This window comes from Aptenodytes forsteri, unplaced genomic scaffold (assembly GCF_000699145.1).
Source record: "Aptenodytes forsteri isolate BGI_AS27 unplaced genomic scaffold, ASM69914v1 Scaffold255, whole genome shotgun sequence".
NCBI lineage: Eukaryota > Metazoa > Chordata > Aves > Sphenisciformes > Spheniscidae > Aptenodytes > Aptenodytes forsteri.
In genome coordinates, this window is record NW_008794888.1 from 9,520,200 (window position 1) to 9,536,587 (window position 16,388).

At 40.1% G+C, this 16,388-nt stretch overlaps 1 protein-coding gene across 1 annotated transcript in view; it reads left to right on the forward strand.

Moving 5' to 3' along the window:
• Window positions 1-16,388, forward strand: part of DIRC2 (disrupted in renal carcinoma 2) — a 71,975-nt gene that overhangs the window by 35,921 nt on the left and 19,666 nt on the right. Inside the window, exons 3-6 of the mRNA XM_009275049.2 lie at window positions 670-938; window positions 6,658-6,787; window positions 14,871-14,979; window positions 15,612-15,679. Coding sequence (XP_009273324.1) covers window positions 670-938; window positions 6,658-6,787; window positions 14,871-14,979; window positions 15,612-15,679 — 576 coding nt within the window. The remainder of the gene's footprint in view (window positions 1-669; window positions 939-6,657; window positions 6,788-14,870; window positions 14,980-15,611; window positions 15,680-16,388) is intronic.

Below are 16,388 nucleotides of genomic sequence, written 5' to 3' on the forward strand. Positions count from 1 at the left end.
TCTGTCACCAGTCTTATCTGTTAAATCCCAATGAGTGTGAAAAACGAGAAAAATCTGGGTTTGCTTGGCTGTTTCAACAGTATGTTGATAATGGCCAGATTGCTGGAGAAGGCGATTCTCTTGGAAACCTCAACAGCCCAGCCTCCTCATCTGTAGGCGCATAGAGCTCATCTGAGTGTGTAAATAAAAATAAATAATGCAGTGAAAAAATATGCAGAGTATTTTGCTGAAGTGTTTCAATTTTGGATCTGCCATAACTAATTTAAATCTTTTGTTGGGATTTATGCAGGCAAGGGGTCAGGTTTAAGATGTTTGTACTTTAAAGCTTTCCTGCTACTATACCTTTTCTACTTTTATATCCTATCATGATACCTTTTTTCTGCAAAGAAAATCCCTTTTATTCCCTCTTCCTTTCCTGCTTTGAAGAGAACGTTTGCTTCTCCATTTATCTGAGGTAATGAGGCCAGAGTAGCTCTGGGTTCTTTAAATCAGTCTAATTGGGCTTCTTTTAGTGTATAGAATATGCTTTTTTTTGCACAGGACTTTCATTTCTTTGTGCAGTCTCTCCATCTCCAGCACTCGATATCTTACATGCTTTTTTAATTAAAAAAAAAAAAAAAGGCAAGCAATTGTCATCCAAATGACTGTGGTCTCTGTTCTCTATTCCAGGCTGATTCATGGAGGGCAGCTGTTAAATGGCTTGGCGGGGCCAACTGTGATGAACGCGGCACCGTTTCTTTCCACAACGTGGTTTTCTCCGGATGAACGTGCCACAGCAACAGCTATTGCGTCACTGCTCAATTACCTGGGCGCTGCTGGCGCGTTTCTAGTGGGACCTCTTGTAGTGCCATCTGGTAATGGAACATCTCACCTCCCGCTGGTATCGCAGAGCAACACTGAGCACATCAAGGACCGCATTGAGGCTGTGCTGTATGCAGGTGTGGTTTAAAAATAAAAATTAAAAAAGAAAAAAAATTATAAAAAATTTACATACTTTCATGTGTGTTTGGTATTTGTGAACCACTACCCTCTAGTGGCTGGTCTGCACAGAAAACAGTTGCTGACTGATGGAAAACAAGTGGTAAAATGTTGTACTATCAGAAGGATTAATTTTTTCCCTTTTGTGTAGGAAAGATTTTAAAATAGCCTTTTGTACAGACTGATTCCAAATGAAGTATTTCAGTTGTTTCTATCGGCTGATCTTAGGAGAAATGTCTTCTAGGAGAGCTTACATTTTCCCTGAGCTTCCAAACTGGTTTTTGCTTCTTGAATTTTCATTAAAAAAAATGTGTCCGTGACAGTTTGGGGTTTTTTTCTTTTGTTTCTGTAAGGATGGAAATCCAATAGTCTTTCAGCATTAAATTCTTTCCTGCATTAAATCAGCCTTAATTTATGACTTGCATATGCCTTTCAAATGTGATTAGATTATTAGTATTTAAGAATCTAACATTAAAATTAATGCTCAATATATTTTGTTTTTAACTAAAACCACATAATTCTTATGTGGTGAGCAATTTCAGTGAAGTGACAGCAGTTTAGTGGAAAAAAACACTGATATAAAATTCACCTGATGTAACTTAGATTTTATGTCCTTGCTCTTTTTCATGCAGTGGCTTCTATGGCTCTTTGTATCACTTACAAAAATTAGCAGGAAGCTTTAAGAAAAAAGAGTTGCTTAAGTGGCTTCAGAGTCTACGATCTGATTCTTAGTGGATATAAATTGGTATAGCATTAAGAGCAGCTGAACTTTACCACGTCATGGCAGGGGGGGATTTTTTGGTTGTGTTTTTCCCCCCTTATAATTGCAGCCTCTGAAATTCAGCCACGAGTTAGCCCTAAGTGTTCCAGAAGTCTTAAGGTATATATACAGTGTAGTTTATATGCAGTTTTATGGGATTGAGTTAGCTATTTGTGATCATTTATTCCTGGACATTATTCTTATGGAAATTTTGTTGAGTTAATACTCCTCTTGGCTGAGGGCCGCTTTACTGTTCGTTTTAAAGAAAGCGTAGTAGAAGTTGGATCACTATATCAGCAAGTATTTTTGAGTAACCTACCTTTTACTGGACTCTAATCTATTGAACAATAAGGAAATTTGGGGTTGGTTAGGACTTTTTCAGAGATGTTTCATATGATGTTAGACTCTGAAAATCTTATGGCAGATTAAAACAGCCAGTGTGAAAGAAGGAAAAATGAAGGCAAGTCAGCTTTTGTCCCAAGGAGCAGTAGATAAAGGGAGGAAAAATCTAGCGATTAGAGAAGTGCTTTAGCTCTCCCTCTCCGGATTTTCCATGGAGAAAGAAGAATTCATCTGCCTAAAGGAAGTACAGTTTTGTGCCTAAATCCACTGTTTTGAGTCTGGTAGCACTAGAAATGTTGCTTTCAGCAGCCCATTAGATTCACTTTCTCTTCTGGGAGGTTTCCCTAAGCATTTTCTTCAGAAACTGGGATGAATCTTGCTTGCCACCAAGGTTCAGAGATGTGTCTTGCCTGCTCCATTCCCTCTTTACATTTAAGGGCAAGATGGGGAGGAGGGTTTCTGGGTTTGGGTAGGTTTTTGTGCTATGAGTAGCGTATCTGACATGTCTCAGCACGGCTCTTTCTGCCTTTCTGAGTTGGCAAGGGTTTGGGAACATCCCGTAGGTTTGTTTGGGATCGTTAGTTCCAGCATAAGATGGTTCTACAGCAGCTCTTCATCTTCCTAGGAATTGTGTTTTGTGGGGCATCTGTAGTTTTTACTTAGTATTATAGTGCTTTGAACAGAGGTGGTTTATTTGTGCAGCTGCGCTTGTGTCATACGGGGTGCATCTTTTCAGGAGCTACAACCCCTTTAGCTGTTCAGGCAACGAAAAAGAGCTGGTTTGTGAAAGTTACTGGCCTGCAGTGAATTGCAGTGATGGTGGCAGAAGGTCCAACTGATTTAAAATTGGTAGGAACTGTCAAAGAGGAGGTTTCTTTGAATCCCACGTGGGATTTGTCGATTTGTCCTGTCTCACCTCAGCCCTGTTTCCCTCGAGAGCTGAAGGAGCAAGGTCCCTGCTGTCTGCCTCCCCTGTGCTCTGTTATGCCAGGTAGGCTCCAGAGGTGGAAGGAAGGCTGCCTCGTGGTGGGCAACCACCTCATGGTAGTTGTACAGCTCTGTTCACTTGCGGACCAAAAAATACCTGATAAGTGTGGTAGGGTACTATTTGTCCCCTTAATCAGCTGGGCAGAAAACAAAGCTCAAATTGACTTGACAGATTACTAGTAAAGGTGTTACAGAATGTAGCAGAACAAGGGGCTGGACCCAAATGTCCCACTTCCCCACTTCTTCAGCAAGTGTGGTCAGGCTTGGTATGACTTCTGCTTTCAGATAGTATGGGAAAGCCAGTTTCACAGGATAAGCACTCTGCATTCCTAACGGTGTTGTGTTTATGATGGAGCTTGTTGCTTTTGTGTGAGGTAGCATTAGATAAGCAGCCTCCAAAAGTTAGGTGATGACTTTTAAAAGACGGCAATGATGTGAATTGTTAACTGGGGATCAGTAGCATGCCAAGAGTGTGCTAATTTTCCAAGGACTTAGCCTCAAACATGACTACGAAGCAATTGCTTATAAACCCATTCTGAAATTGCTCTGTTAACTCCAGTCTCTTACGTGTTTTAATAAATTGCTGTTCCTTTATCTCAAACATGGACTAAGAGCTCAGCGGAATTACCACAGCCTCTTTCTGTGTCATCTGTGTCGCTGCACATTCTGGTTCACAGCTGAAATAGTACAGATGTAGCAAATCAGGATTGAATTGTATTACCTGAGTCACTTAAGGAAGCTTGAATTATTTTGGACTGCAGCCAGAGCTTTTAGCCATGTGCTTTCCTAAATATCAATGTAAAATCATTATTTGTTTAAAAAAAAAAAAAAAAGCGTGTGTGTGTATAAAGTGCCCTCATTCCCCCTTTACATTTAAGGACAAGATGGGGAGGAGGGTTTCTGGGTTTGGGTAGGCTTTTGTGCTGAGTAGTGTATCTGAAGGAAAAAGACCTTGTATCAAGGAGGCTTGTGTCTCTGTAAACCTCTTTTTTCTGTTTGGGGCTTACACAGGCAGCAGGGTGCCTACTTCCTAGGCTAAGATGCACTTTGACAGTCACAGGTCACTGTGGCATAGTACCCAGCTTTTGTGAAGCATTCCAGATTCACTCCTCGACAAGAGATATACACGGCTGTGTTTCTGCACACTAATTTATACCGACTTGCCCAATTCCGAGTGTTTTGCTGCAGCCATTGCGCTGTTGAGAAGCCGATAGCTCCTGTGGAAGAGCTCCTCTTTTGTGACTGCAGCTCTGTCAGTCTCAGTATTGACTTATTTCTTACCTTTTCTCTTGCTTACTTTTACTCCCTACTTACAATCTAAAACTTGTCCTGGGAATGTATTTTTCTTTATCTAGTCTGGTAGAGTAAATGATGATGGAGATAAAGGTATGGGTTTCCTAATGAGGAAGGGATGCAACATGTAAGAAATCAGGTGTGTTTGGCAGTACCTGGACTTTTGATAGAGATGCAAGTGTGATACACAAAGCTAAGATGGCACTAAAGACTTTTATTCTTCAGTAGAGGGAACTGCTTTAGTTTCCAAAGTGAATTCTGCTTTTTTCTTTTCTGCATGAGGGCAGTGCTTGCGAGGCAAATTTGTTAGCCCGGATAGTATAACACTGGATAGTATAACACTGGAAAACATTAAAGAAAGAGTTGCAAGAACGTACTACAAGGACTGCATGCCGAATTTAATAATTTTTAAAAAAATTAAGTGTTACTATACTGCTTCTACTGCAGCAATTTGACTGGCAGGAATCTTGAGGCAACCCATAGAAGAGGCCCCAGATGGGCACTTATAAAATATTACTGTGACATAAAAAAATTATCAGTGTTTTACATTCTTTAGAAAAAGACCTAGCCTTTCCCCTTACAGCATTGGAGTATAATGAAGTTAAATAATAAGCACCTCAGACAAAGTTTATGGGTTTGTGTGGTCACATTCTTGTTGGCTATACCTGTCTGCAGTCTGAAATCTTCCTTTCATATGTGATTAAAGTGTGTGTATGCATGTATGTATGTATACCTACAAACCTATCTGTAGACCCAGATGCAGGAGAAAGGGGAGAAACAGCTTTTCACCAGCCTTGCTTCCCTGTCTAGTATCATCCTATAGTGACAAAGCATCTCATCCCTTTCTTAGATCTGGGATCATCAGTTACGGCCAGTTCTTTATTCACTGCTCATGGTCGCAAAACCAATGTACACAAAGATAGAAATTAATCTATTTTCTGGAGAACAGAGGAGAAATAGTGAGAAGGTCTAGTTAAAGTGCCCTTGACCCTCAAAACATGCAATTAGACCACAGCAGCAAAAAGAGACACCACATAATTCAAAATGAATCCTTTACTATTTGATCGTGAAGAATGGCATTGTCGCATTCCCAGTATGCCTTCAAAAGAAATTTAGTGTAGACTTTTTTTCCATATACCAAATAGAAGCATTTATATCCCTTCCCCATCTCCAGCTGATCCATTTAGACTCTGAGTGTTATTTACTTTTCAGTTTCCTGAATTTATTTTCTTCTGGTTTAGCAGAAGAGCTGGCAAAGTGCCACGTTCATACTGATTTATTAAAAAAGAAAAGAAAAAAGAAAATGCAATTGAGTATCCAGCTCTGCTGGAATTTATTTGTGGTGTCAGTGAACACTTCTTTGTTATAAGATCACAGGTTCTTTTAAGATAACACACTTCAGTTATACATTTTTCTCTCCAGCAAAGAATCTTGTTTTCAAAGGGGATAGGAGAAATACTGGGATTGAGGACTGTAGAGAACATGATATACATTGTAAAAGGCCTGTGAAACAAATTAATTAGACTGACTGTGGGTAGAGTTGTTTTTCCTCAAGATGTCTGATCATGGGGCTTGCTGTGTATTTTCTGTGAAGTGCTCATCACTTTGCAAGTTCAGGTCTGAATTTCTGCTATGAAATTTTTCAAAGATCTAGAATACCTGCTGCTGAACAAGAGGAGCATCTGCAAACAGGTGTATTCTTTCATTTTTCTCCCTATTATCAGTGCTCTTTCTATTCCTGAGCCATGGCTGCTCCTACGTTTTTCTCTTTATAGTCTGTTGCCATGTAATACTGTTTGTGTCCAAGATGCTGCCTTGCTTGACCTTTCGTTTGCCTTCATCATCCTCTGTGCCCAGTAATTGTCATTCCATGCCCTGGGGCTTCCCCAGTCCCATCTGTTTAAAGTCCCTGTCACCTACACTGCGTTACTTCCATTGTGAGGAAGCGTGGCCAAATCTTCATAATGCAGTTCTCTCTAAAGAGAAAAAGCAAAAGCTTTTCTTTTGCCTCACTTGAGTTCCCCATGTGTGAGCCTGGTTCTCAGCAGCTCCTGTCACTGGAATGGACTGCCGGTATTTCTCCATCTCATTGATTCTCCCATCTCAATTGGAAATCTTGCTTGGGGAGGAAAAAAGAAATTCTCCTTCGAGTTACAGAGTTCTGTTGTCGGGAGCAGTAAAGTACTTGTGGTGGGATTTATGTATCAGAGGCTGGCTGATAACAGTGCTGTACTGAAATAAGTCTTTCGACGCTAACATCTGTTCTCGGTTTTGGTTTTCTTTGCCCTCTTGTTTAGAATTTGGAATGGTTTCCCTGATATTTTCTGCAGCATTGGCCTACTTCCCCTCGCGACCTCCATTCCCTCCCAGCGTGGCTGCAGCGAGTCAACGGCTCAGCTACAGGAGAAGTTTTTGCAGACTCTTAAGGTAGGTCCTCATTGGGTTTCCACTTCAAAGCAGATCAGCACCTAAATAAATAAAAAAAGTGTGCTTTAATCTTCTCATTGAACAAACAAGATGGTTTGTAGTGCTTTTAAACAAAATCAAATTAAATATTAATGCTGAGCCATAAAAGGATGCTAACTGCTAAAAAGCAGACATTAAATTTTAAATCATTGGGTATATCTCAAGCCTTCATGCCAGAGTCCTTCAGAACCAATGCTGCTTTAGTCATCCTGTTAGCATGGCTTTTCTTATGCAATGCTTGTGTTCCATCAGGTTATACAAGACTGTTAAAAGCGTGCATACTGTGAGATAACAATTAACAACACTGGGCATAACTAATAAGTAATAAGCTCCCATGCTTCATTATATTGGAATGAATTTGGGGTTTGCCTGTCATTCAAAGGAGTATCCAGCTGCTTTCATTCAGCCGTGGGAGCAATGAATGAACTATCTGAAACCATCATATGATCTATTAAATCTCATTAATTGTATGTTAAAATATGAAGTAGGGATAGGAGAAGTGTCTCCAGATGTGTTTCTGGACAGGTTCAAAGGTGAGTTAGTTTCCTTTACGTTTTTGGGTTTAAAAAAAAAAGGTTATAAAGAAAGTAACATCTCCAACTTTGCAACTTCTCCCACTTGCGCTCTTTTGGTAAGACACAGTCCCATCCCCTGGTGTTTGTACAATGTCTTGTGTAATGAGAATCTGATCTCAGAGGAACAGCTAAAGCAACTGTAATATTAATGCTGAATAATTGTAAAGGCCTGTGCCCTGTATGCGATACTGCACAGATGAACTTCCTGGGGCAAAGCAGAACCGCTCCCATGGTGCGGAGTATGGCTGACTTCACTGGAGAGCTTCAGACTCTTGCTGTAATTGTTTCTTGGGTGATGTAGTGATAGGAGCTGAATCTGCATACAAAGGGCTGCTTGAAACTTGATAATTATGGAGCTTTAGGCATTTAGTTATTACAGACCTATTGTGGGCTGTACTTTCTAGAAGTGTATTTAGAGCCAGCAAAAACAACTCATCCCTTGTCATCCATTTTTTTTTCTTTTGTTTTTGGAGGCTTTTGTTTCAGTTTGGGGAATTAAATAGTTGACAAGATGCTTCATCCTGTGTGTTCATCCTGGAGCAGGCTGGCAGTTGGGAGAAGGTGTGAGTACAGCTGGCTGGTTAGTCAACAAAGTGACCTACTCAGGATATTAAAGAATAGCAATTCCCATAAGGACACTTAGCACACACAATAATGCTGTTAACACACCCAAGCTCGTGTGCGGTGAGACCCTGCCTGAGGGCTATGTTATAAAAATGTGGCTGTTGAACAGAAATCCAAACAGCAACTGACTCTGCAGGTGAAATACAAAATTTCTGTTGACAGTATTCCATTTGGGAGCTTTATAACCATTAGATTGCATGTTCAAAGCATTGTAAACAGTGGACCTGAGATACTGGTAAGGTCAGGAGGTAAACAGCAAAGTTGGCTTACTATTCACAATCAATGAAACTTAAGAAAACAAACTGGATGCTTAAATAATGAGCATAGTTTATAATGTCTCCAAGAAGCAAGACATTTTTTAAAATGCGGTCAGGTAGATCATTGTATCTCCCTTCCCTCTGGTCTTTATGCATTCTTCCATGCTACCCCTTATCAAAGGCAATTCTTCATTCCTTTGTACATGAAACAATCAACAGTTCATCATTAAACCCACTTATCTTAAGGAGCCTTTCAGCAACAATCCATCAAGCAAGGGGGTTTTATAAAATAAAATGGTATCTGCCGTGCTTCAAGAGGAATCCATCATCTGGTTCTTTAGGTTTCTAAGCTCTGTTGCCTGCCTAATCTACGCTTCATAATTCTTAGCCCAGAGTGTCTTTCTTTTGACTTAATGGTGTAGACTGAAGGTAATCAGCTGATGAGTACCAGGAAATCAAGATTTCCCCTTTATTGCAGACTTACCCTCTGATATGAGAACTGTGTGTAAGGCATTTAGGATGTGTGTGAGCTGGTGGGCTGACCCAACTATGCACCAAAAAACACTCATGAGAATTGAGATGTTCATCATTTCCCTCTTCTCTCCCCCAGGCTGCGGTTTTATTACTTCAAAATAAAGCTGCGTAGCATAACTTTGCCATTGAAGTCATTGACCTTTTTCCTTGGACGCCAAAGGGATCTATCACATCCTTGCAGCTAGCACACTCCTTCATGCCTTCAGGTCCTTGAGCAGTTGTCTTCATGAGCTGCTTCTTGCGAGTTGTATGATAAATATCTTCTTAGGGTCAACCATCCCCTGTAGGCTGTTTTTTTGGGAATTGCTTAGGAACTTGGTTCTTCCTCCTGATTTGGAGGATTCCTGCTTCTGGCAGATTACAATGATTAGCTGATCTCTGGTTATCTCCTGATACCAACTCTCTCTGCCTGCAGTGCGAGACAACAGATTAGTCATGGTTTGGGAGCTAAGCCCAAATCTTTTAACAGTCTATCATACGCTGTGACAGGTGTAGTTTGAATTTCCATTAGAAGCATGGTGCCCTTCCTCTGTTTCTTGGGTGAAGCAAATATGGCTTTTTTTTCCCCTCCTACTTCAGAATATGCCACAAATTTCCATGGAAAAAATTCTAATACAAGTAAATAGTCGATAAGATAAAATCTGCGTTAAGAAAGCATGTCGTGATTTTTGCTTTTAAGCAATTAGATGCTTTTAGCCCGTTACGTGCCTTTTATGTTTTCAAGGGACTAGGTAAGCAATTTTGAAATTTCGTAGTAGGGTTTTTGTTCATCATTATTTCTTTCATGAAACTTTCATATGACATCACCATCCAGTGATGGAAGCTGCTCAGAGCGTGCCTGATGTTAATAGGCGCTGTCAAAGTTATTCTGAAAATGGTGACTGACTTTGACAGGGCTCCCCTCTGAACCAGCCTGTCTCATGGATACTAGTGGCATTAAGTAGGTTTCTGAAAAAACAGAAGAAAAAGCCAATTCATATTCCAGCAGAATGGTTTAATTTAAACAAAATCAAATTAAATATTAATGCTGAGCCATAAAAGGATGCTAACTGCTAAAAAGCAGACATTAAATTTTAAATCATTGGGTATATCTCAAGCCTTCATGCCAGAGTCCTTCAGAACCAATGCTGCTTTAGTCATCCTGTTAGCATGGCTTTTCTTATGCAATGCTTGTGTTCCATCAGGTTATACAAGACTGTTAAAAGCGTGCATACTGCTAGGTGTGAGATAACAATTAACAACACTGGGCATAACTAATAAGCTGCTTTCTCCCATGCTTCATTATATTGGAATGAATTTGGGGTTTGCCTGTCATTCAAAGGAGTATCCAGCTGCTTTCATTCAGCCGTGGGAGCAATGAATGAACTATCTGAAACCATTATATGATCTATTAAATCTCATTAATTGTATGTTAAAATATGAAGTAGGGATAGGAGAAGTGTCTCCAGATGTGTTTCTGGACAGGTTCAAAGGTGAGTTAGTTTCCTTTACGTTTTTGGGTTTAAAAAAAAAAGGTTATAAAGAAAGTAACATCTCCAACTTTGCAACTTCTCCCACTTGCGCTCTTTTGGTAAGACACAGTCCCATCCCCTGGTGTTTGTACAATGTCTTGTGTAATGAGAATCTGATCTCAGAGGAACAGCTAAAGCAACTGTAATATTAATGCTGAATAATTGTAAAGGCCTGTGCCCTGTATGCGATACTGCACAGATGAACTTCCTGGGGCAAAGCAGAACCGCTCCCATGGTGCGGAGTATGGCTGACTTCACTGGAGAGCTTCAGACTCTTGCTGTAATTGTTTCTTGGGTGATGTAGTGATAGGAGCTGAATCTGCATACAAAGGGCTGCTTGAAACTTGATAATTATGGAGCTTTAGGCATTTAGTTATTACAGACCTATTGTGGGCTGTACTTTCTAGAAGTGTATTTAGAGCCAGCAAAAACAACTCATCCCTTGTCATCCATTTTTTTTTCTTTTGTTTTTGGAGGCTTTTGTTTCAGTTTGGGGAATTAAATAGTTGACAAGATGCTTCATCCTGTGTGTTCATTCTGGAGCAGGCTGGCAGTTGGGAGAAGGTGTGAGTACAGCTGGCTGGTTAGTCAACAAAGTGACCTACTCAGGATATTAAAGAATAGCAATTCCTATAAGGACACTTAGCACACACAATAATGCTGTTAACACACCCAAGCTCGTGTGCGGTGAGACCCTGCCTGAGGGCTATGTTATAAAATGTGGCTGTTGAACAGAAATCCAAACAGCAACTGACTCTGCAGGTGAAATACAAAATTTCTGTTGACAGTATTCCATTTGGGAGCTTTATAACCATTAGATTGCATGTTCAAAGCATTGTAAACAGTGGACCTGAGATACTGGTAAGGTCAGGAGGTAAACAGCAAAGTTGGCTTACTATTCACAATCAATGAAACTTAAGAAAACAAACTGGATGCTTAAATAATGAGCATAGTTTATAATGTCTCCAAGAAGCAAGACATTTTTTAAAATGCGGTCAGGTAGATCATTGTATCTCCCTTCCCTCTGGTCTTTATGCATTCTTCCATGCTACCCCTTATCAAAGGCAATTCTTCATTCCTTTGTACATGAAACAATCAACAGTTCATCATTAAACCCACTTATCTTAAGGAGCCTTTCAGCAACAATCCATCAAGCAAGGGGGTTTTATAAAATAAAATGGTATCTGCCGTGCTTCAAGAGGAATCCATCATCTGGTTCTTTAGGTTTCTAAGCTCTGTTGCCTGCCTAATCTACGCTTCATAATTCTTAGCACAGAGTGTCTTTCTTTTGACTTAATGGTGTAGACTGAAGGTAATCAGCTGATGAGTACCAGGAAATCAAGATTTCCCCTTTATTGCAGACTTACCCTCTGATATGAGAACTGTGTGTAAGGCATTTAGGATGTGTGTGAGCTGGTGGGCTGACCCAACTATGCACCAAAAAACACTCATGAGAATTGAGATGTTCATCATTTCCCTCTTCTCTCCCCCAGGCTGCGGTTTTATTACTTCAAAATAAAGCTGCGTAGCATAACTTTACCATTGAAGTCATTGACCTTTTTCCTTGGACGCCAAAGGGATCTATCACATCCTTGCAGCTAGCACACTCCTTCATGCCTTCAGGTCCTTGAGCAGTTGTCTTCATGAGCTGCTTCTTGCGAGTTGTATGATAAATATCTTCTTAGGGTCAACCATCCCCTGTAGGCTGTTTTTTTGGGAATTGCTTAGGAACTTGGTTCTTCCTCCTGATTTGGAGGATTCCTGCTTCTGGCAGATTACAATGATTAGCTGATCTCTGGTTATCTCCTGATACCAACTCTCTCTGCCTGCAGTGCGAGACAACAGATTAGTCATGGTTTGGGAGCTAAGCCCAAATCTTTTAACAGTCTATCATACGCTGTGACAGGTGTAGTTTGAATTTCCATTAGAAGCATGGTGCCCTTCCTCTGTTTCTTGGGTGAAGCAAATATGGCTTTTTTTTCCCCTCCTACTTCAGAATATGCCACAAATTTCCATGGAAAAAATTCTAATACAAGTAAATAGTCGATAAGATAAAATCTGCGTTAAGAAAGCATGTCGTGATTTTTGCTTTTAAGCAATTAGATGCTTTTAGCCCGTTACGTGCCTTTTATGTTTTCAAGGGACTAGGTAAGCAATTTTGAAATTTCGTAGTAGGGTTTTTGTTCATCATTATTTCTTTCATGAAACTTTCATATGACATCACCATCCAGTGATGGAAGCTGCTCAGAGCGTGCCTGATGTTAATAGGCGCTGTCAAAGTTATTCTGAAAATGGTGACTGACTTTGACAGGGCTCCCCTCTGAACCAGCCTGTCTCATGGATACTAGTGGCATTAAGTAGGTTTCTGAAAAAACAGAAGAAAAAGCCAATTCATATTCCAGCAGAATGGTTTAACAGAGAGGCTAATGCTGATATCCTGTCATAAGGGCTGATACAGTGCAAAACAGTGTGGGTACATCAACTGATGGTGTGACAGACAGCACATTTTTTTCTATTTTCAGTGGAGCAATTGCAAAATTGCAAAAACAAATACAAGTGACTGGAACCAAAAAGCGGAGCTGCTACTTAAGATGTATGTTTCAAATAGCTTTAGCGCTTAATGTAGCCAGCGCCAGCTATTGCTGGGCAAGGGGACAGAATGGCATCTCGTGATCGGTGCTGCTTTGTCACTGCCATGCACCCTTTCTCCTGGTCACCTTCTTTAACCTGGAGACTAGGCAGGGTGGCAGCCTGGGAGCCCCTGTCACTGGAGGGTGTCATGATGCAGAGCTGGTTCTCTAGTATTGGGACTAGGAGTTGCACGTCGCACAGAGCAGCTATCCCACGTGTCACTCAGTCTCATGGCTTGACTTACAGAAGACAAATACATCACAGGAGATCTTGGTCAAGTAAGTTACAAAGTACTCACTCCCGCCAAAAGCAGCTCTTTAATGAAGACGAGGTTCAGATACCCAAAGATTTTGAATACTGAACAAGTGTTATTTTGGAACAGCGCATTCAGACTTGTTCCCTCTTTGCAATCTACGACATGGCTATATAATGTCCATGCAAAATGGGCATTTTCCCTTTTATTTAATTCTACAGATATTGGAATAGCTTTTACATGGATAGTATTAAGTAGTGTCAGAAAACCTGCCTTAAGAGATTCCAAGATGATTCAAGATAGACTAGGATAAGAGTATGGCATTCTTAAGAGAGAAAAAAAGTTGTCAGGAAGACAGCAAACACTTTAGCATTCAGAGAAATATAAGCAGTGTGTGGAAGAGCTGAAAGTTTGGAAGTTGTTTTTCTTTGCATTAAAAAATAAATCTGACATGAATGATATTGAAAGAGGAGGGTATGTTCATGTGATAGAAATGTGTTATTCAAGAAGAGGATGTGTGGAAAAGAACAGTGCAAAAAAACGCTGGCTTGTGTGCTGTACATGGATCTTCTAAGGGAGTAAAACAGCGTAAGCTGCAAACCTCTGAATGTTTTCGAGAGTATCTGAAGCTCTTTCCCTCCCTCTTGGCTTCCTTAACTACATGCTATCAAATTTCCACTGCGTGCCAAGGAACTGGTACTGATCAGGATCAATTTTATGTAAATTTTTTGGGAATGGGGGGAGCCACATTTTGTGGTTACACAGATATCCCATGGGATAACCTTGGAATCACCGTAAAATCTCTTCACTTTAAAATATCAGTGTTGCAGAATCCAAAGTATATTTTCTGGTTTTATTCCCAAATCAAAACATTTTTGATGAAAAGTTGGATGTCTCTTAGCAAAGATTTTGCATTTGCTTTCGGTTACGGTGGGTGGGTGGGGGAAATTGGTGGTGGTATTTGTATGCCAACTGCTGGTTAGCTGTGTATGATGAAGATGGTGACACAGCTTTGACTGCTTCATCTTCACTGAATACTAAAGGTTGAATAATTTTAATTGGGAGGAAAAAGCAAACACGTTGACTATTTAGAGCAGAATATTATACTTGTCTCTGTTTTTTTGACACTTCAGACTGTCAAAATTTTCCACCCTTGCAACTGTACCCATCTCATTCCCAGAGCTCTCCCTGCCTTTCACCAAAATAGAGAAGTAAAACAGTTTAAAAAAAAGTATAGTTCAAAAAGTATGAATCTCTGATTTTCTTCTTGAAATACACTTTTTGTCATTTAAATTAGTGCTTATTGTTCTTAACGTACACTTAGGCTAAGTAGGTTCCCCGTGCAAATGCAGAAGAATTGCTTGCAGAAATGAGAAACACATGAGCCCAGCATGTTACAAAAATCTTTGAACTATGTGGAGAGACTAGCTTTTTTTTTTTATTATCATAGTGCTAAGGCAGTAACATCTCAGCCACTGGAATTTCAGTGACATGGCCGGATACCTTTCTTGTTTTTCCTAGCTTGCTCCTCCTTCACACCTCTGCTATTTTTGTTGATGGGCAGAATATAGGTTCTAGGGTGTCATTTACTCTAGCAGGTAATCTTGGTGCAATTTCTAATATAAGCTGCAGCTAATTGCATATGTTTTGTCTTCACAGCAATTTCCGATTCTTGATGATTGCTTTAGCCTATGCTATACCACTGGGTGTTTTCTCTGGCTGGTCTGGTGTTCTGGATTTGATATTAACGCCAGTTCACGTAAGCCAAGTAAGTATCTCCTGACTGATAATCAGCAGCTATTTTGTAAGTGGCATGTTTTTATTTTGCACTAGCATACAATTTTATCAGGGTTTTTACATTTAAGCTGCTAGTAATACATACGGAGCACTTTTCTCCTGAAATTTTAAACAAAATAAACTGTAGATTTGGCATCCCAAAGTGTCATGATTCTCCCTGCTGACTCTCCACCAGCGGTGGGTGTTTTCAGATCTGTAGGCACCTTTTGACAAGAAGGAAGGGGCAGGTAAACAAACGAGAGTATTGTTGGCTGCTGCAGCTTTAGTAAAAGAAAATAATGTTTACCAGGTGGAAAAGATTAAGTGGGGAGAAGAGGATTTCTAAGCTTTTGATAGAGTATTCTAAAAATCCAGAGGACCTTACTCAGATTCTATAAAGAGAGGTCATAATTAGGGCATAGGCTACTTAGTCATGCTTTCTTTTAGTGAATTTATTTCCTTCTGAATATCCTAGAAAAAGTCTTGCACTTCAGATTATTGTCGGGGGCTGTTGCTAGCAGTTTGCAGCTCCTGCACACCATTTGTTTTGAAAGTAACATCTTATCATCTTATTTTCTGAGCTTTAACACATTTCTCTACGTTTTGTTCTGTTTTTCTTGTCAGGTAGATGCAGGCTGGATTGGATTTTGGTCTATAGTTGGAGGTTGTGTTGTTGGTATAGCAATGGCAAGGTAGGAATAATTACATGTCCTTCTCCGTTTCTTCAACTGTGACTGTCATTTAGCTTATCCTTGTAATAACATAACTTGTTTTCTCTCATCTTCTAGAGACTTGAAATGGAAAAAGCATAGTTCTGGGGTTACAATGTGTTTCTTGTAGAACAATGATTTACATATTCCCTGTTAGTGGTCGCTGGAGGTTGAGAACTCCACATGCATGTGCCTCAGTTTGACAAGTCATACTGCTACTCCTGACAAGTGCTTCCTGTATGCTCCTTTTAAACACAGTTCTTGTGAATTCAGCTGCCTGGTATGAGGGAGAACCCTTTGTAGCACGTTTGGAAAGCATTGAAGAAATTAGTGTCTGTCGTCTTCCATCAATGCTTTTGGGCATATTGGTTCCCGAAGGGATATTGGGAATGTAGCACAAGCAGCCTACCCAAAATAATGTTTCGTTCTTCAACAGAGAAATTAGTCTGGGCTCATTTTGGCCAGGCTGCTGGATTCCTATATGGCCTAACTATTTTTTGTGATACTGCTATGGGTGATATGATTATACCTATACTTTTTAAATATCCAGACACAGCTCTCTTTGGCCATCATGAATGCTGATGACACAGGGAGTGAAAAGGCAAGGACTGGATTGCCCTTCCAAAAGGCTGCTGCTTTTTCTTCATTGAGGGTCCCGTTTTAGGAAAAAAAAAAAAATAATAAAAGGGGG